General features: G+C 42.4%; 2 protein-coding genes and 1 pseudogene across 4 annotated transcripts; 2 read left to right on the top strand and 1 right to left on the bottom strand.

Moving 5' to 3' along the window:
- LOC8080577 lies at positions 1,100–6,531 on the bottom strand (annotated as a pseudogene).
- Positions 6,719–10,449, top strand: LOC110431892 (PHD finger protein ING1). Of its 2 annotated transcripts, XM_021451660.1 has the most exons (7): positions 6,720–6,954; positions 7,662–7,733; positions 8,647–8,834; positions 9,362–9,422; positions 9,563–9,704; positions 9,782–9,911; positions 10,018–10,449. In XM_021451660.1, the coding sequence occupies exons 1-7, from the start codon at positions 6,927–6,929 to the stop codon at positions 10,126–10,128; spliced, it is 732 nt and encodes a 243-aa protein (XP_021307335.1). In that variant the 5' UTR covers positions 6,720–6,926; the 3' UTR covers positions 10,129–10,449. The 2 variants fall into 2 exon arrangements, with proteins under 2 accessions (XP_021307336.1, XP_021307335.1); XM_021451661.1 differs by lacking the exon at positions 7,662–7,733 and having other exon boundaries at positions 6,719–6,954.
- LOC110429684 lies at positions 13,823–17,967 on the top strand. Of its 2 annotated transcripts, none has more exons than XM_021446030.1 (6): positions 13,823–13,960; positions 14,470–14,601; positions 14,742–14,797; positions 14,902–16,650; positions 16,738–16,888; positions 17,085–17,967. In XM_021446030.1, the coding sequence occupies exons 2-6, from the start codon at positions 14,544–14,546 to the stop codon at positions 17,729–17,731; spliced, it is 2,661 nt and encodes an 886-aa protein (XP_021301705.1). In that variant the 5' UTR covers positions 13,823–13,960; positions 14,470–14,543; the 3' UTR covers positions 17,732–17,967. The 2 variants fall into 2 exon arrangements, with proteins under 2 accessions (XP_021301705.1, XP_021301706.1); XM_021446031.1 differs by having other exon boundaries at positions 14,920–16,650; positions 17,085–17,949.

Raw genomic sequence — 23,406 nt, 5'->3', positions numbered from 1 at the left:
TACACAGTTTACCTGTAAATTACGAGATAAATCTTTTGAGCCTAGTTAGTACATAATTGGACAATAATTACCAAATAAAAACGAAAGTGCTACAGTACCTAAAACAAAAAAAACTAAACCAGGCCTTACTCACGCATACACATATGAATTGGCATAAATACGAGCACATTTAAACAAGCCTTCAATGAAAGTTTCTGAGCTTATGGTTAGCAAAACTAAAATCACACTTCGGGGGTGTGCGCGGGTGGTTTGAATGTTTGTTTGTGATAATAATTGTAATTATGCTTATTTTCCCGTCTAAGTTCTCGAACAATCATTAGTTAAGCAAATCGAAATTCTGATCAAGGGTGATCTGCACCGCCTGCAGCACCCCCAACTGAAAAGAGCGTGGCTTTTGCTCCAGTCATAAAATTAACTCGACCGATTAAACGCATAGCTTAAAAACAGCAAGCAATTGCACCAGTGAGTCAAGAGGATCGCCGGATGGAGCCGAGAGGTACCTGTAGAGCACGTCGAAGACGACAAAGGCACGGCCGTTGCCCATGTGGCAGAAATCGTAGGGCGTGACGCCGCAGACGTACATGGTGACCTTGCCATCGACGGCAGGCTGGAAAGGCTCCTTCCTACTCGATGCAGGCTGGAAGGGCTCCTTCCTCCTCGTCATCGAGTTGAAGAGCTTGAGCTGCGGCGGCGTCGCCTTCTCCGCCATGGCAAGTCGCTGACCTTGCAAATCCCAGCAACAGCTGGACAGGTCACAGGTGGCGGTTTCTAGACCCTCTTGCGAAACTTGCAAAGTGAACTCTGAGATTTAGACCTCTTTCTCATCTCATCTCATTGATAGAATTTTGTATTTGGAAATTGGAAGGAGCCAAAAGAGCGTTTGCTCTCTGAATTCCTGTTTTTTTTAAAAAAAAAATCAAAATCAAGGCCTCATACAAATCCATCCTATCAAAACATTCCATGTAAAGTACGTTCTGTGTTGAAAGTGGGACTTTTTTTTTTTTGACAAACTGTTGAAAGTGGGACTTGGCACTACGAATTCTTGAGATATGCTGCAACACATTCTGTCGAGTAGTCAGTTTTCAGGAGAACACTCTAATTCACACGCATAGCAAGACTGAACCAATTCATTGCATATACATTACTCAAGTCAGATCTAAATCAAATCCACCGGTGCTGCATCTAACTTTCAATATTTCAATCAGTGCTGCATCTGAAATTCTAACCCAATTGCCGTGCCAAGAAAACAAGCAATAGGCGTAAACGAGATATCAGTTGCGGAACAGCCGCAAATTCAGCCCCCCAAAAAAACTTCCAGTGCTTATATAAAAAGGGTTTCGTTCACATCCCGATTTCCAGCGCTACCTCTATTTCTAGTTAGCAATCCTCCCGCGGCAAAACCAAAATATGGGCAACTTCCTCATCAGATAATCTAAACTAATGTTTCATATAACCACATTGCTTTGGCATGAGCTGAGAAAGCTCGTCAGTATTCCATCCCATTCATGCTGCCCGTTGCTGATGCACTACTCACTTCCTTGGGGATCTCAACAATGACAGATTCTGTGGTAGTCAAAAGAGATGATACGCTGCAGTATGAAAACAGAAGGGGAAAATGTGTCATGGTCACATGGACATAACAGGAGGAAAAAAAAATATAAATAGACTAAGCTCAAGATGCAAGGAGCTGCTTGAACGTGTATGCAACAGTAAAAAAATGCAGCAAATTCTCAACAGTCAAAGGTACAAGAGCTGAGTATAACACAAGCCAGCTACTTCAATGCAGCTTGACTATCTTGCTGAACTAAAAATATTCAAGTATACAAATGAAAAGTAGAGAGAGGACCTTGCAGCATCCAACAGGGCTGTTCTAATCACTTTAAGCGGGTCGATGATACCAGCCTTCACCATATCCACATATTCACCTGGGTTGGAATATCAATTTGCATAACCAATGTTAGAAACATAACACAAACTTAGTTCCTAGGCCCCGATGGGCAATATTGTCAACTTTGCACCCAACCTTTAGCTGCATCATAGCCTAGATCAGTGTTCTCCTGTTCCAAAAGCTTGCCAACAATAACAGCCCCTTCTACCCCAGCATTTGAAGCAATAGTATGCACCGGGGTCTGCAAAATCCTCCAATCATCAGATGACATGAACATGAGAGGAAAACCTCGAAAGAAAAACAGAAACAATTTCTTCAAACCTTCAAAGCATTTTGAATGATTTGGACACCAATCTTTTGGTCAAAGTTTGCAGTCTCCAATGTATCCAGGTCTTTTGAAGCATAGAGAAGAGCAACACCCCCACCTATGTGTATCATAAACAAATAAGATTTTCAGCCATGGTGATATACTGACACATGCTTAAACCAGAGAGAACTCAACAGCAGAGCACCAGCACGGTACCTGGCACAATACCCTCCTCCACTGCAGCTTTGGTTGCATTTAGTGCATCCGTCACTCTATCCTTCTTCTCATTGACTTCCACTTCACTTGCTCCACCAATCTAAAAGGAAAGATTGTAATAAAGAATGTTCACAATAGCAATCCAGGGAAGTCACCAAAATCAATATATAATGCTAAAATGACATCAACACTACTGGATAAAACATACATCCCTGGCAATTTAGACAATGAACCCAAGGTTATAAATTGATCATTTTAGCATTGACATCAACATTATGGATGTACATAATTTAACATCATTATGGATGTACATAATTTAACATCAATAATAGTTTTCACCTTTAGAACAGCAACACCACCAGAAAGCTTTGCCAATCGCTCTTGAAGCTTTTCCTTGTCATAGTCAGAAGTGCTTTGCTCAATCGCAGATCTCAGCTGTAAAAAAAACATGTTATGGCTAAAAGTCACATGATGCCCAAATTGCCTCATGGAAACTAAACAGATAAAACGAACATGCTCAGCTCTCTCTTCAATTGCCTTCTTATCCCCAGCTCCATCAAGGATGACAGTGTCGTCCTTAGAAATTGTAACCTGCATTTCAAAAACTTCACTTAATTAAAAAAAGAAATAGTTCTAAGACATGAACAGAACCACAAAAGTCCTATAGAGGTATCAAAAGCTCATGGCTATAGTTCAATTGTGTAATCAACCTAACTAGATCACAAACAGGTAACAATGTCAACAGTTAAGCTTATAGGAGCTGAGAAAAAGTGTACAGCCATCAAATGACACAGCCTTTACCTTTTTGCAAGTGCCAAACATCTGAGGCTCAAAGTTCTCAAGGTTCATCCCAAGTTCTTCAGTTATAACCTGGTTCAATGTACCAAAAAAGAAAAGAAAAGAAAACCAATACAAGTGAGCAAAGATTTGAATATATGATAACTATGACATGGGCAAAGAAATAGAGTTGTGACAGTGACATACTTCCCCCCCAGTAAGGATAGCAAGGTCCTGTAAGTTGGTTTTCCTGCTCCCCCCAAAACCAGGAGCTTTGACTGCACAGACCTGTGGTTCATGTAATTAAATAATAAAGCTGAACAAAGTACTAGCAAGAAAGCATAAAAAGATCTAAAGCCAACCTTAACACCTCCACGAAGCTTGTTAAGAATCAGGGTACCCAATGCTTCACCTTCTACATCTTCTGCGACAATAAGCAGAGGTTTTTGCTTCTGATGAACCAGAAAATAGACCATTGTGTGTTAGATTGCAATAGACGTCATAACAAACCAACATCAGCCATAAGCGTGCGTCATAACAAACCAACATCAGCCATAAGCGTGCAAGAATAAACAATCAAACAAATACCTTCATAGCTAACTCCATCACTTTGGCCACGGAGTGCGCATTTGATACTCTTTTGTCGTGTATCAATATCAAGGGATCATTTAGTTCCTACAACCGATAGAATTAGTCAATCAAAACAAAAAATAAAATAAAAGACAAAACAATTAGAGCAACAAGAACGCAAAGGAAATACTTACACATTTCTGGTTCTTCTGGTCGGTAATAAAGTATGGAGAGATGTAACCTTTTTCTAACTTCATGCCTTCCACAACTTCAAGCTCGTTGTAGAGTGTGTTGCCATCCTATCAAGTAATTCATGGGTCATAAACAAACATAGGACACTGAAACAAATTCCCAGATGAGAAAAAATGACACAGAATGCTTCTCCCAGCATAGCTAGTTTCAAAAACAAATTTCTTAATGATAACAATCCCTTGAAGTGTACAGAAAATGCAAAATATGTCCAAATTAATCACATTAATAACAACCTAAGTTGGGTATGGGACCGCAAGCAATTGGAGTGTGTAAAATCAAATTTGGAAACCAAAAAAATGTAGCAGAACTGACAATAAGGGGAACACATCCAAAACTGTGGTGGTCTTAAGCTTCGCCCAACACTTTTTAAGTGTGATTATTAAAAAATATATATAAACATAGGTTGGTATAAAGCATTAGACATGGTAAGTTCTTAGGTACTTACCGCAATAGTGATGACTCCCTCTTTACCAACCTTCTCCATAGCTTTTGCAATTAGCTCACCAATTTCCCTTTCCCCATTAGCTGATATAGTACCCACCTTTGAGTAATAATAACAAATAAATTACCACAAATGTCTTAGGGATAGCAGAACAAACATATACAAAAGCTCTCTAGTTCCTTGACTTGTTGCAATCCAACAATTACCTGTGCTATTTCCTCTGATGTACTGATCATTTTGCCATGCTTTTTAGGTTCGTGACAACAGAATCAACAGCCATTGAGATACCACGTCTCAGATCCATAGCATTCATTCCAGCAGCTACGGACTTGCAACCCTCAGTGAATATAGCCTTTGTCAGAACAGTGGCACATGTAGTACCTGAAAGTGTTTGAACATTAAGCGAACTTGAAATGAAACCGATTAAAGATATTATACTTCACCCTCAGTCAATGGTCTTCACAGAATGTATCTGAATGGAGGAAATCATATAACAAGACAACAAGGCTTTTTCCATAACAACGCAGTAGCCCAAAATCAAGGCAATATGCAAACATAAAATGAATCTTTCAATAACTGAGTCTAACAAATACACCAAAATACATAGCCCGCAAGCAGAACTTGAACTGAAAGAGCTTTGACATATTAGTGCATATATATTGCTAGTTCAAACATTACTGTAGTATAGTATGTTGCAGTGCTGAGAAGACAGGTCAATAGAAAATCCTAATCAATGTAAACATGACAGGCATATGAATAGAACTATGCCATACCATCCCCAGCTGTATCATTGGTAGAATTAGCGACCTGCTTCACAAGGCTTGCACCAACGTTCTTTACTCTGTCACTGAATTCAATGCTCTTGGCAACGGTCACTCCATCCTTTGTAACTTTGGGTGCACCAAAGCTTTGCTCAATAATAACAGTTCTTCCCTGTAGCATAAATAAATTGGGCTTGATAATGTCAATTCGACAAACCTAACACTACCCCGTAAAAAAAGTTAGTTTTGTGGGCTGGTACTAAGAAAAAAACAGTGAAGCCCAACCATGGGAAAGTAAAAGATCTAAATGCAAAGATAAGATCATCCAGGTAAGCTAACTACTTGTGATACTATCGCAGCTATTATGCTGACATGTTTACATGTAAAGATCATAACTGGTAATATGATACAGAACGACATGAACTCGATAAGATCATAGATCTCGGTAATTCATATATGTAAAATAGTACATGAACAAAATATATACAGCCACATTAGCTAGTATATAACATCATCAAACATGGAAAAGAGTCCAACAAAACTGGAAGTAGTGATTGGTGCATCAATAAGCGGTGATATGATACAGAATGACACAACTCAGACAGACTATACATTCACAAGTCTTAAGTACTTATTATGGAAAAAGGGTATATACCTTAGGGCCCATTGTCACTTTGACAGCGTCGGCCAATTCTTCAACACCCCTCAGCATCAAGACCCGGGCTTGGACACCAAACTTGATGTCCTTAGCAGCATAGTTCCTGCTCCAGGCCAAGCTGCCCGCCACCTGCTCAGCATCACACCAACGCAGCACATTAGCACAAGACAGTCATAAATCAAATCTAAATCAAACGACGAAAACTCCTTGACGCCCAATACAGCAGGTTAATATTTCCGATCAGTGATCTGCTCAGGGCCAGGACGCTCCAAAGCACATGATCGGGCCAACCAAAAACAACACTAAAAATATCACCACTGCCTGCCACGGTGCCACCCAATTCCTCACCTGGCGAGCGCTACTCCCGGCATGCCTGCACCAAAAAAAAAAGCAAACCGCACAGTTTAGTGACACGACACGATTGATTACTCCAAACCCCAATACGGCACGAGAGAAAGCTCGCGCAGCACAAAGCAAGGCACGAATCGGCTAAGTATCTCACCTGGCCTTGGAGGCAAGGCTGGCGGCCGCGCGGTACATGGCGACGGACGAGGGTTTTGCTTCAAGTTGAGCCCTTGCTCTGGTCCTGGGGTCGAGGAGGGACGGCGAGGCGGAAGAGAAGGGACGCCGATTGGCAGAGCTACTTGGGGAGGAGGAAAGAATAAAGAATACGGAGGGATTTTGCTGTGCGGGGGGGTTTTAGTAGGGTTTTTTAATAATGCCCGTCTGTTGGGCGTCGCAGGATGGTCTCGTGGGCCGCAAAGCGGTCGAAATGGGCCGAAAGAATGGGCCAAGTGTCGTGTCGATCCATGTCTGAGAAAGATGCCGCCACGCGGAAACAGAAATCACCTTTTCACGTGGGGGCTTATCTGCAAAAAGGGATCTCCGATTCGCACCTCCACCACCTGCCGCGCCGGCCGGCCGGCGAGCCTCTTCCTCTTCTTCCGGTCGCTCCCCTTCCCCGCATCTTGATTTGGATTCTCTGGTGGCTGGGAGAGCCTGCGAGAGGGTGACAACCGGAAAGATCTGGGCCACAGCAACCGATCTCCGGCGCCATGGGGTTCCTCGAGGACTTCCAGGCCAGTGAGTGCTCTTCCTCTTCCTCTCGCTAGGGCACGCACGACACGCCCGCCTGTCTAGGTCATGGGCTTCCTCAGCCACACCGGATTAAAATTTTCTTTTATTTTTAATCAGGGTTTGGTCTAGAAAATCCGAATGTTTGCTGATTGAACATGCATGGCTGATTTTAGGGTTTCATGATTAAATGATATTGCAATGACAATATGCTTGAAGACATGCTAAATGAGCCCTAAGACTAGGCTTCGTGCCTAGCTGCACCATAGTTACTATACTATGCAATTTCTCTTGTTGGAATTGCCAGTTGTGTCTATTTTTAGTTGGCAACTTGTACAGCCATTAGCTTTCCTTGATGGGAATTGCTGCACGGGCGCTGACGAACAAACACTTCATTGTCAAATGTGAACTTGTTAGTTTTGATTAACTATTGCAACCATGTGACCCTTTTACTTGTATTCAATTCAATTCTTGTTTTATTTGGACATACTTCCATGTTTGCTTGCACCTATTGATAAATTGCAGTGCAGAAAGGTTGGAACGTTGGTAGCAGGTAGTATTGTTTTGCAAGCGAACATAAGAATGGCCTTATTGCAAATCTTAGTATTTTGTTTTCTTGATTTGACTTATCCTGTCAGACGGTAACATTACCGATAGGTGCAAATTTATTCATTGATATCATATATACAGACATTATTTCATTTGACTACTCTCAGGTGTTGAAGCATTGCCATCTATGCTGCATCGGAACTATTCATTAATGCGGGAGTTAGATAAAAGTTTGCAAGGCATGGCATTTTTTACTTCTGAATCCTGTTTTATTCCATTGAATCTCTTCTTCTCGATATATATGGCAAACTAAACCTGAGAACAATAATGGTTGAGTGTCCCATTGCATTAAGAGGATGCGTCTTGTACTTATTATTTATGCAAATGGACTTCAGTTATAAATTCCCATTTGCTATACTGCTTTCTTTCTGATTACATGTGCAATATTTCCTTTCAACACATAGAGCCACAAATATTCTGTAGGATTGCAGCAATTACATATCATGTTAATTTTTTTTCAGAACGGCAAAGCTGAATTTCATTACTTGAAAGCAATGAAATTACAAAAGGTTTTGTCCAACAAACCATACGATGCGCCTAATCAAAAGCCAAATTGAAATGAACACAAAGGGTTCATCCAACTGGCGCTACTCCGACAAGTCCAGAGAATGTTAGCAGAACCAGCAGAAAAAATTGTCTAAACCAAAGCGCTACCTACATGCCTATGAAGGCGACCACAGCGCACACGTTGATCTCCAACAACCAGAAACCTGCACCATCTTCCAAAAAAGCGCTTCCAACAGCGAACATTAGACGACCGCCATCCTGTTGATACTCCCATCCGACTGCCACATATCATGTTAAATGACTGCCTCTTTTGTTTCATCTCCCAAAATTTGATGAATGTCAGTGTTTATATGGGCTGTCACAAGATATGTCAACCTACAAATCGTGGCAAATGAACTTTTCTATGGGATACCTTTAGAAGTTACTACACATAGCATTGTCCAGACAAAGGCACTGAATTGATAGTTATTAATGTTGTGGTTACTTCAATATCAACTGATTTTATTTCTCTGAACATGAAGTCCAATCTTTGTTTGACTTAAGCTTTTCAGCCTGAAAATAACCCCCTTTTGTGCTTCTCATTAGGCGTGCAACTAGAAAATGAGCAGCGCTGTCAGCAAGAAATAGAGGACATTAAGCATGGACTTGAATCTGGAAGTATTACATATGACCCAGCAAAATTGAAATTTTCTGAAGAAGCAATCGAGGAGCAGAAACACTGTGTTAGAATTGCTGACGAGAAGGTGGCTTTAGCCACTCAGACTTATGACCTGGTAAGTGTCTGTTAATTATAACTCATTCACGTGCAGTAAAATCCACTGCACCAGGAGCATCTAGTTCTTGCTCTATGTTTTGGTGGAGAAATGGGAGAGAACACAGATAAACTTAATTCTCTCCTTGTTTAGCTCTTTGTAGAAGAAATGGAAACTAGTACAGTATTGTTATGAATTGTCATTTCAATTTCTTTCTCTTTTTCGTCATTTATGGATTGTTAAATATCAATTTGTGCTACTGGTTTATTTTTCGTCATTTATGGATTGTTAAATATCAATTTGTACCCAAATGAAAAAATTGGCTGCCAAGTTTGTTGTTTATATATTTTTCATTTCTGCCATATTACCTGCTATAGTTCTCAGGTTCCATGTAACAGTACACTACACACGTTTTGGCTAGATTTTTCAATAACTTTACATTACTAGTTTATGGTTTGCTAGGTTCTGCTGCATAATCATGCCTCATGACACCTCTGCGCTGTTGCTAAATTGTGAATGTGCGGGATTTTGATTATGCTGATCTATAGGTTGATGCTCATATCCAACAGCTAGATCAATTTATGAGGAAGCTTGAAGAAATTCGGCAAGGTATGGACTACCCTTTGCATAAAACATTGGTTGTTTTGAAATCATGTACTTTCTCTCCTCCTTTGGAGTTACATGCCTACTGATTGCTCTTTTGGAAAGAAATTACTGATTACCCGTATACCATGCGTTGTGATTACCAGAAAAAGAGTCAGCTGCAGCTGTTACTCCAGGGACTGCTGTTGCTACTACTGCCGCTCCAACTGTTAATGTCGGAGTGACAACTGCTGATGGTACTCCAAAGAGTGGACGATCTGGCGAAAGAGGCAGAGGGGGTCGGAAGAAGTATGTTTTGCATCTGGATAAGTTCAGTCCAGCAGTGTTTTTCTTAGTCTAACAAATCAACCCAACTCCTGTTTCAGGTCTAAGGTACCCACGGAGCAGCCAGTGCCACCTATTGATTTAGAATTGCCTGTGGATCCTAACGAACCTACATACTGCCTCTGCAACCAAGTCAGCTATGGTGAGATGGTGGCATGCGACAATCCTAATGTATGTGACATGTCCTTTGTTTCACTACTGTATTCCAGTTTGACGAGTTCCATTTTCATGCCCGTGCTTGGTTTATTTTATTATCACTTTCATATCCATTTGGCAGTGCAAAATCGAGTGGTATCACTATGGCTGTGTGGGCGTCAAGGAGCAGCCCAAGGGAAAGTGGTATTGCCCAAATTGCATCGGATTCCAGAAGAAGAGAAAAGGCAAGTGATATGCAGTCCACATACTGCTGTGCTAGTGTCCTTGCTTGTTAAATGTTGTTGATGTTGGGTAACGAATCTAGTAGTTGTTTGTGACAGTGCATACCGTTGTAGATCCAGTGTTCTGTACATGTTACTCCTTTGATGCTGAGGAAGTAAGGAGTGCTCTAGACCTCTTAGAGTTTAGGACCATCGACCATGCAATGCAGCCGGTGTGTAACTTCATTGCCTTTTGGCGGGGTTTTCATTCTGTCCCTTGTATGGGTTTCACAATATCATGTCTGTTTTCTGGTATCTCTGTGGAGTATGTTTGTCTTTGCGGTTGCTCTTTCCGTTGAATTTCCGCGAGCTTTTGTGGAGTTATTGTCTAAAGTAGCCACTTCAGCCTAGACATGAGCGTGGGCTGGAACAAAGAAACGCCTGGTTTATTTTGGGCCAAACGCCTAGCTAGGCCTGGCACTGGGCTCTTCTAAAGGAAAGAGTGCATTGACCTTTTGTCTACTCTTTAGCTCCAGTAAAAAAAAAACTACTCCTTAAACTTTTGGAATTTGCTCCTTTTGACGGTTTTTATAGTAGGTACAGGCGCCACATCGTCCACAAATAAGGTAAATCGTACTGAGTTAATAGTTCGTGGAGGTCGATTAGACTTCATAAAAAAAATATTGTTTTTTTGAAGTTTACCAAGCATTTTTGGAAAAAATATGTAATTAAAAAAATCCTAAATCTGATTTAATCTTAGAATTTTTGTTTTATCTCAGAAATCATGTTTCATATATTATATGGTCTTTTTTGTGTTTATCTGTTAGTATATGTTCTCGTTATTCTGTAATAATTAGTCTATGTTGACGACCTAGATCACGTAGAAATCCATCTGACTTCAGTGATAACACATACTCCCTCTCCCGTTAAAGGTGATGTTTTTTACTTTTTTTACCGTATTTAATCATCCGTCTTATTCAAAAAATATATAAATTATAAAATAAAAAATCACTATGAAAATATTTTTAATAATAAAAATAAGTCATAACAAATCAGATAATATTTATATAAAAATTTTGAATAAAATGAATGTTCATAGAACCGTCTCATACTCTATCCTAGTAATATGAACACATGTTACTAGTCATCATACTTACAATATGAGCGCATGTGTGCACACTCATCCCTTGTGAGTATAAATCACGGGATTAACAAAGTCACTATAAATATCTCAATGTTGATAGTTTATGATATTTTGTTAACTTATTTTCACATCATTTTTTTGAATTATATCAATTTTGTGTTAGCAATTCAAATGTCACCGAATATTAGCTAAAATAATATTCAAAATCGTTCATGGAGATGGAGCAAATTCGGACTTTCTTAAAAAATAGACTATAACGCGGCATCACATCAGCTCGAACTTTTTTTAAAATCGTTGGTGAGTAAATCCGGACGTTAGAATATCCACAGTGTATAGTTTTACTGAAATCATATTTTGCTTCTAGCCTCGAGGCATCACGTTGTGGGGGTGAGATCCTGAAATTTTTTGACCCGACATTGAGGCTTCTTCTTTTCACGGTGTTAAGAACATAAAAAACTATAGTTGCACATACCAAGAGACGAGGAGTCTCAACCTATGCTCACTTGCATGCTTAATCCTGTTTATTGATCTAAAAAGACTGATTTATTATGAAAAAAAAAACACTATTGGTTGAATTTATAAGAAGCGAACGGAGCCATTTCAGCGCCTCCTTATTTGTTTATTCATTTGGGCCTTGTTTAGTTCACGAAATTTTTTGGTTTTGTCTTGTTTGTATTTGATAATTATTATTCAATCATAGACTAATTAGTCTCAGATAAACTATACAATTAATTTTTATTTTCGTCTATAATTAATACTTCATGCATACACTTAAAAATTCGATGGGACAAAAAATCTTGTAAATTTTTGTAAACTACCGGTCCCTTAGACATTGCAGCTCTCTCATCAATCACTGACATGCTTACTGACACATCGTTGTTCAACATTGTGGCTAGTCTTTAGGAGACAAATAACGTTCGCTACCATGAGAAAACATATAACAAAAGAAGAAAATTATCTAAAAAAATAAAAATAAAAAGAGCTCGTGCCAAAGTGAGTTCTCGGAGCTGGGGCACTCTGCAAAAAGATGGCTCTGGCCTCTGGCGTCCGGGTCGCTGGCTCGCTGCAAGCCTGCAACGACGGAACAGAGGCACGGGAGCAGGAAAACAGAGACAGCCAGACATGCGAAAAGGCAGCACCGTGCAGTACGTGCAGTGCAGCGACCACACACACATTTCACGACATGCAGCGAGCGCTGAGCAGCCGCGAATTTGAACGCATTGGTTCCTGCGCTCACCGCACCAGCTCGCGTACAGCAAATGCGGCAACAGTAGGGCCGCAGCAAAACTGTGCCGTGCTGTGCAGGCGCATTGCAAAGCTCCACGCTGTTGCGGCACTGCCTCCCCTCCCCCCTTCTCTTCACCGAGCTGTTCGCCGCCACGCGCCACACAGTGTGCTCCAACTTTTCCATTTGCAGTGAGGACCGAGGAGATTGTTTGTGTGCGCATGCAGCGTTCGGTCACCGTCAGGATATTCCACTTTCCACTCCCGAGCCTGCCATGCTCCTCCGCTCACGCGCTGCGTGTCGTCGTGTGTTCCGTTCATTGTTCATTGCCCCCCGGCCCTTGTCTCTCACGTAGGAGTACAAGGACGGAGAAAGACGCTTTTGTTTTGTTTTTGCGACGGTGGCACCATGCTGCTGCTACTACTACTACTACTAGCAGCAGCAGCAGCAGCTGAGAGCGGCCAGCGATTAGCCAACAACCATGATGGGGCTTGCTTACATTAGGCGGACTGCTACTAACAGACGACGCGCAACACGCCGGTTGCATTGCATTTCGTAGATGGCATCGTACTCGTACGTATGTGATGGAGACAAAGGTGACCCGGATAGCTAACCTGCCAGCCAAGCAACTCCTGGCGGCAGATCCTTACGAATCTGGACCGTGTGTGTTGATACAATGAGATTTCACACCACTCTCCTCCTTTTTTTTTGGTATTTCTTTTTCTTCCATTCCAAATTGAACAAGTAATAGGATCTGCCTCCGTCGACGGTCACCGTCACACGTGTTCGAATTTCACACGTTGCTTGACCCTTCCCGTCCGTCCACGCTACAGCGACGTCATCTAACACCACACCACTCTTGTAGTAGTAGTAGTAGGCCTTGTTTAGTTCAAAAAAATTTTGCAAAATTTTTCAGATTCTCCGTCACATCGAATCTTTAGACACATGCATGAAGTATTAAATATAGACGAAAATAAAAACTAATTGCACAGTTTGGTCGAAATTGACGAGACGAATCTTTTGACCCTAGTTAGTTCATGATTAGACAATATTTATCAAATACAAACGAAAGTGTCACTATTCATATTTTGTAAAAAATTTTGGAAGTAAACAAGGCCGTAGTAGGCTTACCCCATCCAACGGCCACCTGCAATCCCTGCATGCGCAGGCACGCATCAGCCACGGACGGTAACTAATTAAACTCGTTTTATTTTACTTAAAGTTTTTAACCCGTCCTCCGCGCCGTTAATAATCGTGCAATCAAGACGCGCTGCCCCGCTCTCTTCCCTCTCCCATCCTTCCGCTACGATACAAAAGCTCAAGAACCCACGCACGCGCGCACCCGGCACCCCCCACCCACCCCACGTCTCGCTTCTCCCCACCCCCCGCCCCCGCCCCGCTACAGCGCCGGTGGGGGGCCCCGCGGCTGCCGGCGACCGGACGCCGTCGCCGCCACCGCCGCTGTCCTCTCCGACCCGACGACATTCTCCAGCTGGTGCGGACCTCGCCTCGCCTCCTCGGCCCTTTTGTTTCTTTTTTTTTCCCCTGGCTCTCGTACGTGCTGCTCGTCGTCCTTGCTGCTGCAACGCTTGATCCGTTTTCCTTTGCGCGCTGTTCGCTGAGCCGTGCTGTTCTCGTTCCTTCCTGGGTTCTGGCCTGGCGCTCATCCACGCGGAATTGGGGCGAATTGGCGCGACAGCGCATGGGATCTTGCCGTCCTGTCATGGCCCTGCGTTTGGGCACTCTTTTTTGTGGTGGTGAAAAATGCCGCCTTTTCTTCGGGACGCTTCACGGGCTTCTGTGCATTTTTAAATTCTCTTCCATTACACCTACACTCTTTTTCCTCAGCTCGATTTGCACCCTCGTTTGTTTGTTCACGTCCATTTCAATTGCCCCTTCCATTTTCCCAGCCGCTCTGTTCTTGCCTTCTTGGTATCCTTTTGATTTAAGTGCTAGTTCTTTATCCCTCTTGACTTGTTTACCGCTCTCCTTTTTTTTTCTCAGGCCTTAGCCATGGTTTAGCGGAGGCGATTCTCATAGCAGCTGTTTCCGGGTGGTGGATTTTGAAGGAATAAAGAATGATCAACCTCTTTGAATTGAGCGTTGGAGCCAGCGCCAAGGTCTCCTCAAGAGATGGTATTATTACGCAACTGCCGAACCGAGTGACAATGATTTTGCTTCCAGCAGTTGCCCACATGATTAGCTATGCGATCATTCTTCAGTTAGGAAGGTACATGGGATGGTCTAATTATGGATCTTTTATCTTCTCCTCGCAGGCTCTCCAGTGAGAGGAACTCAATCTGAACGGAAGGAATACGTTGGATCAAAGGCAGTAAGTGCCCCAGTTTTTTTCTTTTTTAACTGCTTCTGATTTTTATTATCGGCGATGTGCCTGTCAGTGCTTCCTGCCAAATGTTTACTGCTTGCTGATCACAGCATGATCTATGTCGGCAGTTGACTGGCAGCACAAGGAGGAGCTCGTCCGATAGATCGGGTGGTACGCCCATGAAGATGCTGATAGCTCAGGAAATGGCGAAGGAGGGGGACGCAAATCAGAAGACCACTAATGTTGTAGCAAGGCTGATGGGGCTTGACGATAACGTGGATCTTCCTAAGCATGTAGTGCCTTCAAACAGGAGGAGTTTCCCGGATGGCCATTTATCTGCTACAATGGCAAGAGTTAACAACCAAATTTCATTTGAGAAGCACACAAGTTCCGCCGAAGATGTGGAGTACAAGGATGTCTACGAAGTTGGGTACCAACCACCAAGAGGTGATGAATATCCAAGAAGGAGGCCGAATGAAGATCATGACAAGAGAAGGATGGATCTTGTCCGCCAGAAGTTTGTTGAAGCAAAGAGGCTTGCATCACATGATAATATCCTCCAGTCGAAGGAATTCCACGATGCTCTTGAGGTTCTGAATTCAAACAAAGACTTGTTTCTCAAATTTCTTGAAGAACCTAACTCTCTCTTTACAAAGCAATCTGGAGGACACAATTCTGCACCAACGTCACCTCAGAGAAAGCGCATTACTGTGTTGAAGCCCTCAAAATCAGTGGAGTTGAAGGGTGACAAAGCAATTAAAAGGATGAAAAACCATGCAGTCGATGGAAACAGAATAGAAAGGAGCAACGTACACAAGTCTGATGCTGCTCATGTGAAAGAAGATAGGCTTCCCAAACACACCAGGATAGTGGTCTTGAAACCTACCTCAGTAATTACTTCCACGGAGCAATCTGAGCAAAATTATCATGCTGATCTGGATGATTCTGAAGCACCTGGTCTATCAAGGCATTTGAGTGATGAGATAGATTGGTCAGTGCATGGAATTTGTCGACACCACACAGAATCTTTGCAGGGTTGCATACAGTCAAATTTGTTCAGCGCAGATAGACCATACCATCGGTATGCTGAAGAAGAGAGTGACTCGGATATTGGAACCCCAACATCACATCATTCTTGGGAGTACATCTACCAGTTTAGCAATCCTTACTTTGGCTCTTTGAGCCATGCTTCTTGCTCCCCTGAGTCACATGTAACTAGGGAGGCTAAGAAACATGCTTCTGACAGATGGGCAATTGTTCCATCCAGTGAGATATCCCAGCAAAAGGTACCAGTGCGAAGAAGTTTGAGCACACTTGGTGAAATGCTTGCCATGCCTGATATGAAGAAAGAAGAGGTTGCTGATCAAGCATCTCCTGACGCTAATACCCACCAGTTGTGTGAACCAACAGGCGGTGTATCATCTAATTCTGCTGTTGATGAAGGTGAGGGAGAACGCTCCCTCAGGAAAATCTCGAGGTCAAGATCTGTTCCGGTCTCTTCAACAGCTTTTGATAGCCTGCGGTTAGATGGTGGACGTTTGGATGCTCAACATAAAGAACCTACAGTGCCAAAGGAGGTCAAACCTAAGAACGGGAAATCATCTTTGAAGGGAAAAATCACGAGTTTCTTCTCAAAACGAAAGAAAGCAGAAAAAGAGAAGGCTAACCCATCTCCCTTGGGAACCCTGAACAGTCGAGCTTCGTCAGCAAGTACTGTAGCAGTTGGTAAATCAGATGTTCCACAACATGTTTGTACTAGTTTACAAGATGATGTTGCTTCTGAAAATTTAGAAGAACAGTTTAATCATGGACCAATTGGAGTTCCGGTTGATGAACCCGAAGCACCCTCTGTGTCTAAGGTACATTTGCTTATCTGGATGCAAGTTTAGCTTTCTTCAGACTGGAATATGATTAACATTTGTTAATTTGGATGGTTCTGTTTGCAGTCTCCAGCTTCCCATGAGAAGGCACTATCGTTTGAGATTCGAACTTCCCACTTCGATCAGCCCAGCCCTACATCAGTTCTTGATTTACAGTTTGAGGACATCAGTGAGAAATCCCCCATTTCATCAGAAAGTGCAATTACTGCTAAGCAAGGTAAAGCATCATGACAGCTCTTATGTGATAAATTTCCTGCAATTCATCTGTAGCATATTTGCTATTGAACGCCATGATTAACCCTATTGGTATGACAATGAGTTGTCTTATTTGTACATGAAGTATGCTGTAGTATCAATGATATGTGTGTAATCATTATTGGCTAGGTCAATAAGTGCAATTATCCTGCTTGCAGAACCTCTATCTAGGTCTCTTCCAATTGGATCAATTGCAAGGACCTTATCGTGGGATGATGCTTCCCAAGAGGCTCCATTGTGTTCTACCAAAGGAGATAACCTTGAGCAAGAGCAGTATGAGTTCGTTGAGAAGACTCTAACATCTGCAGGCTTCTGTAATGAGAAGGTCCAGGACATCTTTGTCCGTTGGCATTCACTTGACTGCCCTTTGAACCCAGCCGTGCTTGACCAGCTGCTGGAACGCAAAGTGGAGGATGCCAAGTGCAGAGAGAGACGGTCAAACCAAAGGCTTCTCATTGATTCTGTAAATGCTGCCCTACTAGACATTGGCCAAAGTAAACTTTGGGGTGCATACCCTTGCACTGCACGCCATTCTAATGCACCGGGAGTTGCTACATGTGATGTGCTAGTAACCGACGAAGCATGGAGGTTAGTAAAGAGTTGGCTCTTCGATGATGAGAATGATATTGCTGGTTTGGGAGACTATCCAGGCCTTGCAGCAGATTGGGTTGTCGGTAAGGAGATTAATGGCAAAGGGTGGCCTGAAATGCTGCGCTTGGAGGTGGATGAAATCAGCAAGGAGATATGCGAGGAAGTCCTGGGCGAGTTGGTCGGGGAGGCATTTTCACAGCTTGCGGATCATTGAAGCTGCTTTATTTTCCCTGCTTGTGGCGTCCACCTGTTGCTTTTATTTCCAATCCGGTGGAGTCCGGCCATGGGGCTGATCTTCACCCTCCAGAGCTGTTCTTGTGTGTATATTACCCTCATAACTGTTCTGCACGCTGCTCAAAATGTTCCCCACTGGCTCTATCTGTTCATCTCTTCCGCATTGATACATTCACAGTAATAACATTTATGAATACAGCTGCTGCATTTCAAATTGTTCTTGGCCACATGTTCCTTTCTCTGCTTATCTGCTATGAGGTGGCAAAAGATGGATGTGTGTAAAGCTGGAGGCCTCATGCGCTGTGCTGTGCAGCCTTAGTGCTAATTGCAGGCTCCTGTCCTGGAGGATAATTACCCGCGTCTATCACTTCCAAGCAAGTATATGATTAGGAGAGAGGCCATGTGCCTCCTTCCTTGAAAGCCTACAACAGTCCAACCAAAGGCACCACCTTTCACTTCCAGTGCATTTCTTTACTGATCCTGCTGTCCTCCTCTGCCTTAAGCCCCTTAACCTTTGTTCAACTTGCTGCAAGCTTACAAAGCTGCAGTGTGGAGGTGAATTAAAAATGGGGGCTGCAGCTGCAGGTAGCACCGTAGCAAGCTCCATTGACATTCTAGGGAATAACAGACTTTCTGTTGGTGTGAGGAGAATCCTTGCATTCTTTTATGGATCCAATAGCTAGGCTCCCAGATGTGCTTTACAAATGCTTTTTCTGCCTACATGCGGCAGCATCTTTCAGGCTATACCGCTATAGTGTTTGTTTTGCCTTCTTCCCAAGTGCTGTCACTCGCGTGACAGCTCGGCGCCATTGCTTGCCGCGGCGTGGTCCCGCGATGTACAAGTGCTGTGATCTGTCGAGCGCTGGTCGCCGGGACGCTGCACCCAGTGGCGGATCCAGAAATGGACCAAGAGGGGAGCTAAATAATACATGTTAAAATTTTTTTTCTCACTCAATCCAGTATACTAAGGTCTTGTTTAGTTTCAATTTTTTTTGCAAAATACGAATAGTAGTATTTTCGTTTGTATTTGACAAATATTGTCCGATCGTGGGCTAACTAGGCTTAAAAGATTTGTCTCGCAAATTACAGGTAGACTGTGTAATTAGTTTATCTATATTTAGTGCTTCATACATGTGCCGCAAGATTAGATGTGATGAAAAATCTGAAAAATTTTGTAAAATATTTTGGGAACTAAACAAGACCTAATAGATATAGCTAAGATTGATAATTCAATATTGATTAAAAGTGTTCAAAGGCAAAGATTCATAAAATAAACATAGAAAAATACTAAATATATGAAGTCTTTTGCTAAAAAAAGAAAATGTGTTAAAAAAAATTTGAACCCAAGAGGGGGGCTGCAGCCACCCAGCCCCCTCGTGCATCCGCCAATGGCTGCACCGCGCTCGGGCGCGGTCCATTAAAGACGCCCATTCCCTGCAGCGCTACTAGTCAACTTTTCTGAATCTTTTGGTTGCTGCAACTAACTAACGATGCCGTGCTATGACAGCGCTAAGCGCTGGGTAAGTTCTTTGTCCCTTCCAAGCAGAATAATTGCAGCGAAGACGGTGGTTAACTGGCTTCCGGGTAGCTTAGACTTTCACCTGCCCGTTTGGAGCTTACCTGCAACTACTGCAATGTTGGTTTCGATGAGACAATACTAGCGCAGTTCTTTTCGCAGACTTTAGTATGTACTAGTCAAGAATCTAGACGATGAAACAGTCCTAATATTCGTCTCCATGTTGGCATGGTTTTATTACTGTGCGGTTTTGGATGGATTAAGTATACTCTCTCTCAGGTTATGGGCCGTTTCGCTACTGATATGACTAGCAAATAATGAGCTACTGTATCCTGTTCAAAAGCTTGCAAGTACAGAACTGTGGTGTGGTGGTTGCGCTTGCAATTGCAATCGACCCATGCTACTGCAGTACTGCCTATACTGGCGTAAAGCAATTTATGAATCACTTAATGCATGTTTCGTGGAAGAATCCTGCAAAGCAAAGAATGACGCCTACGTCAAGTGATTATCTTTCTGGTTCTTACTCCGTACCGTGTTACTCCAGTCCAGATGCATTGCTGCTGGCCCGTTAATATATCTTGGTTTCAGTAGTTCAGTTCAGTATATGACGAGCTGCAGTCACCAATGCATGGCTTCATCATTTGAACTCTGAAAAAATAGATATGGAGACGTCGTGTGAGCTGAGAATCTGCCGTGGATTCGTGGTATTCGTTTCGTACATACCAAACCATCACCGGTCCCTCCCGTTGCATGTCCTTCTCTGGGCTCCCGATTACAACGGCTCATTCCGCTTTGTCTCGTCCTTCGTCGGCATTGCCGTTGAAGGTTCCACGTCCTGTCTGTGGTCTGCCGATGTGCCGCGCCTTCGTCACATCAGGGCGCGCTCGCTGCTGCACAGACACAGGACTCAGGTCAGGTGGTTGGCCGCGGTGGCTCTCTCCAGTCTCCACGACCACGACCCGTTCCAGCCGCCGCGCGTGGAACTGGAGAATTGTTGTGTGAATAATCTTGTTGCTGCCTGCAGTGGATAGGGTCACTGCACCAGAGGAAAGGACCTGGTCAGGTCCATATCCTACATCATCCGATCTTGACACACACGCGCACGCACACACACAAAGAGAGAGAAGCGTGTTCTTCTCAAGTTCGTATACTGGGCCTTGTTTCCTTCCAACCAAAAATACAAAAAATTTCAAGATTTCCCGTCACATCGAATCTTTAAACGCATGCATGTAGTATTAAATATAAACGAAAATAAAAACTAATTGCACAGTTTGGTCGAAATTAACGAGACGAATCTTTTGAGCCTGGTTAGGCCATAGTTGAACAATAATTACCACAAACAAACGAAAGTGCTACAGTGCTACAGTATCAGCTTGCCTGAATTCAGCCATGAAGTCTTCGGCTAGAAAGATATAGTTAAAAGTATTATTTACTAATTTATTATAGAAAAATACTGTTGAATAGTTGATATATTCGACAAATAAGCTCAAACGAACGGACAAAAAGTGAAATCATAACGCAACAGCCAACAATATTATTATGGACAACTGAACAGGCCCTATAAACTTAGGCCTTGTTTAGATCCAAAACCTTTTTGGATTTAGACACTGTAATATTTTTGTTTGTATTTGGTAACTAGTGTCTAACTATGGACTAAGTAGAAATCAAAAGATTCATCTTTTAAATTATATATATTTAATACTTTGTGCATATGTTGTAAAATTCGATGTGACGAAGAATAAATTTTTTTTTAGTTTTTAGGTGTGACTAAACAATGCCTTAACTTCAGCGCTGAAAACACCACCACTATGCGTCATTATTATTAGCACTAATCCGCTGGTCCAGAGAGGGGCCACGTTGCACAGGACCGCCATCCGGCGGCACCCGGGGGACCGTGACCGTGGGCGCTAGCTCCAGGCACGCTTTGAATGCCCTGACCGTGCATGCAGCATGCGGGCAGCCACAGCCGACAGCGGCCATCGAGCGACAAATCATGGGCCTTGTTTAGTTCTAACCAATTTTGCAAAATTTTTCAGATTTCCCGTCATATCGAATCTTTAGACGCATGCATGGAGTATTAAATATAGACGAAAATAAAAACTAATTACACAGTTCGGTCGAAATTGACGAGACGAATCTTTTGAGTCTAACTAGTCCATAATTGGACAATATTTGTCAAATACAAACAAAAGTGATTTTGTAAAATTTTTTGAAACTAAACAAGGCACATAGTGGCCCGGAAGGCCGGAGCCGAGTCCGCTTGCAGGTACGGGTCCTTTTGCTGCCGCCCTTCGGCATCGGCAGCCTCGCGAAGCGTGGATAGGGCCACCATGCATGCGGCGGCGACTGCTGCAGCCTGCATGCACTCCCTGCAGTGCAGTGCACGCTGCCCCCACCGGCTGGGATGGACCGGCCGGCCGGCCGGGCCGGCGCGCGTCACTGCGGGCAGGCACACGCATCAATTGGCTGCAGGCCAGTGACGCAACGACAACGGGTCAGGCGGGCCGCGGCCAGGCAATGTGGCCCAGCAGCCACAGCGCCGCTTCCATGCAACTGTTAGCGTTCTTGAAAAAAAAACTTGTTACGTTAGGTAAATGGACCAGGGGAATTATACAGTGGAAATGCGTGGAAACCCATCTGAAAAATGTGCACTTCGATTTGCTAGATAAAAAAGATAAAACTTGGCAGCCATAGTATATTCATAGATGTACTTTGTGGTAAAGTTAAGATAAAAATTGTTCTGTAAAAGTTTCACAGGAAATGACAAAATTCACATATAATGTCTTTTAAGATAGCACATCTGAAAATAGATAGATTGTTGAATCTATTTTTATAATAAACTTATTTGAAGATGTAGATATTGATATTATTTTCTACAAACTTAGTTAGACCTAAAGAATGTTTGATCTACATGGATATCGTAGCGACACTTATTTTGGAATGGAGGGAGTCAATGCTTTTGGACTATACTCCAAAAGAAAGCGACATAAAGGTTGAAGGGCATGGTGTATGTTACAAACGGCGGCTTTGGATATCTTCGGTGAGCATAGATGGTTGTCACCTGATAAATTTGTTGCCTAGACTACGTCTTTTTGTTTGCTAGTGTTGTTTTTCGAGAGCATGCTTTTATAGCAAAGACTAAAATTGTAATAAAGACCGGTTATGTGCATAACTCGTGTAGAGACTACAATAAAATTCTTTTTAAAAACAACATGCTAAAATAATTCCTCCATTTAAAATTATAAGATGTCTTGAATTTTCTAGATACCTATTTTTATTATTATTAGATGCAGTGTTCAATATTTTGACAAAATTTCGGCTGAATTTCACAAAATTCGGTAATTTCGACAATCGCCGAATTTTTGCAATACACAAATACTTGTCTATACCTATATTTTTCTATTCTTTATATTGTATATTCTTCTATTCAATAAATGTGTAGTCATAAATCATACTAAAATATGTTTAGATTTATTTTTTTAGAAAAAAACATACTTCATGTACTAATCTCTAAAAAAAATCAGTGAATTCACGATCGAATTTCGCAAAATTTGGTAATTCGGTGGTGGCTGATTTTTTTGTGATACCAAAATTAAAACCCTAATTAGATGTATATTATGTCTAGATACATAGTACAAATGAATGTATTTAGAAACCAAAACATCCTATAATTTAGAGCATATAATGAGTATGTTTGTAACATCATATATCAGGTTTAATTTAACTATAAGTCGTACTACTAGTTAATATAGGGATTATAAGCATGAATTATAGTCTTCACAGGTTTATGGTTTCCTTAATATTTTTCCCGGATTTGGACACAAGCAATCTTCACATGTTTATGGTTTCCTTATGAATATGATATCCAGAAAACAAAAATGAGCCCAAATCTGATTTGGTTCTTGTCTAGCCCAGAACTCTGTTCTAGATAAGGCCCACTTTGGGCCTACAATCTCTCACGTCTCTAACAAAACAGGCCCACTGCACGATGTAGTGCACCGGAATTTCGAAGGCCCGCAATCATCTGGTAACTTTTTCCTTCCGCCTTTCACTTCGAGTACACTTCACGTTTCTTCTTCATTCACCTCCCCACTGTGGCCCACCGTCGCCACAGCTCACGCCTCACGGGACAGTACGAG

Source organism: Sorghum bicolor, chromosome 1 (assembly GCF_000003195.3).
Source record: "Sorghum bicolor cultivar BTx623 chromosome 1, Sorghum_bicolor_NCBIv3, whole genome shotgun sequence".
NCBI classification, from domain to species: domain Eukaryota; kingdom Viridiplantae; phylum Streptophyta; class Magnoliopsida; order Poales; family Poaceae; genus Sorghum; species Sorghum bicolor.
Note: the sequence above shows the minus strand (reverse complement) of the source record. Positions and strands in the feature narration are given on the sequence as shown.

Coding starts and splice junctions, on each gene's coding strand:
- LOC110431892 (XM_021451660.1), top strand. CDS start 6,927: ATGGGGTTCCTCGAGGACTTCCAGGCCA. Junction 7,734..8,646: donor GTTAGATAAAAGTTTGCAAG/GCATGGCATTTT, acceptor GCTTCTCATTAG/GCGTGCAACTAGAAAATGAG. Junction 9,423..9,562: donor GCTTGAAGAAATTCGGCAAG/GTATGGACTACC, acceptor TGTGATTACCAG/AAAAAGAGTCAGCTGCAGCT.
- LOC110429684 (XM_021446030.1), top strand. CDS start 14,544: ATGATCAACCTCTTTGAATTGAGCGTTGGAGCCAGCGCCAAGGTCTCC. Junction 14,602..14,741: donor CAAGGTCTCCTCAAGAGATG/GTATTATTACGC, acceptor TTCTCCTCGCAG/GCTCTCCAGTGAGAGGAACT. Junction 16,651..16,737: donor AAGCACCCTCTGTGTCTAAG/GTACATTTGCTT, acceptor TTCTGTTTGCAG/TCTCCAGCTTCCCATGAGAA.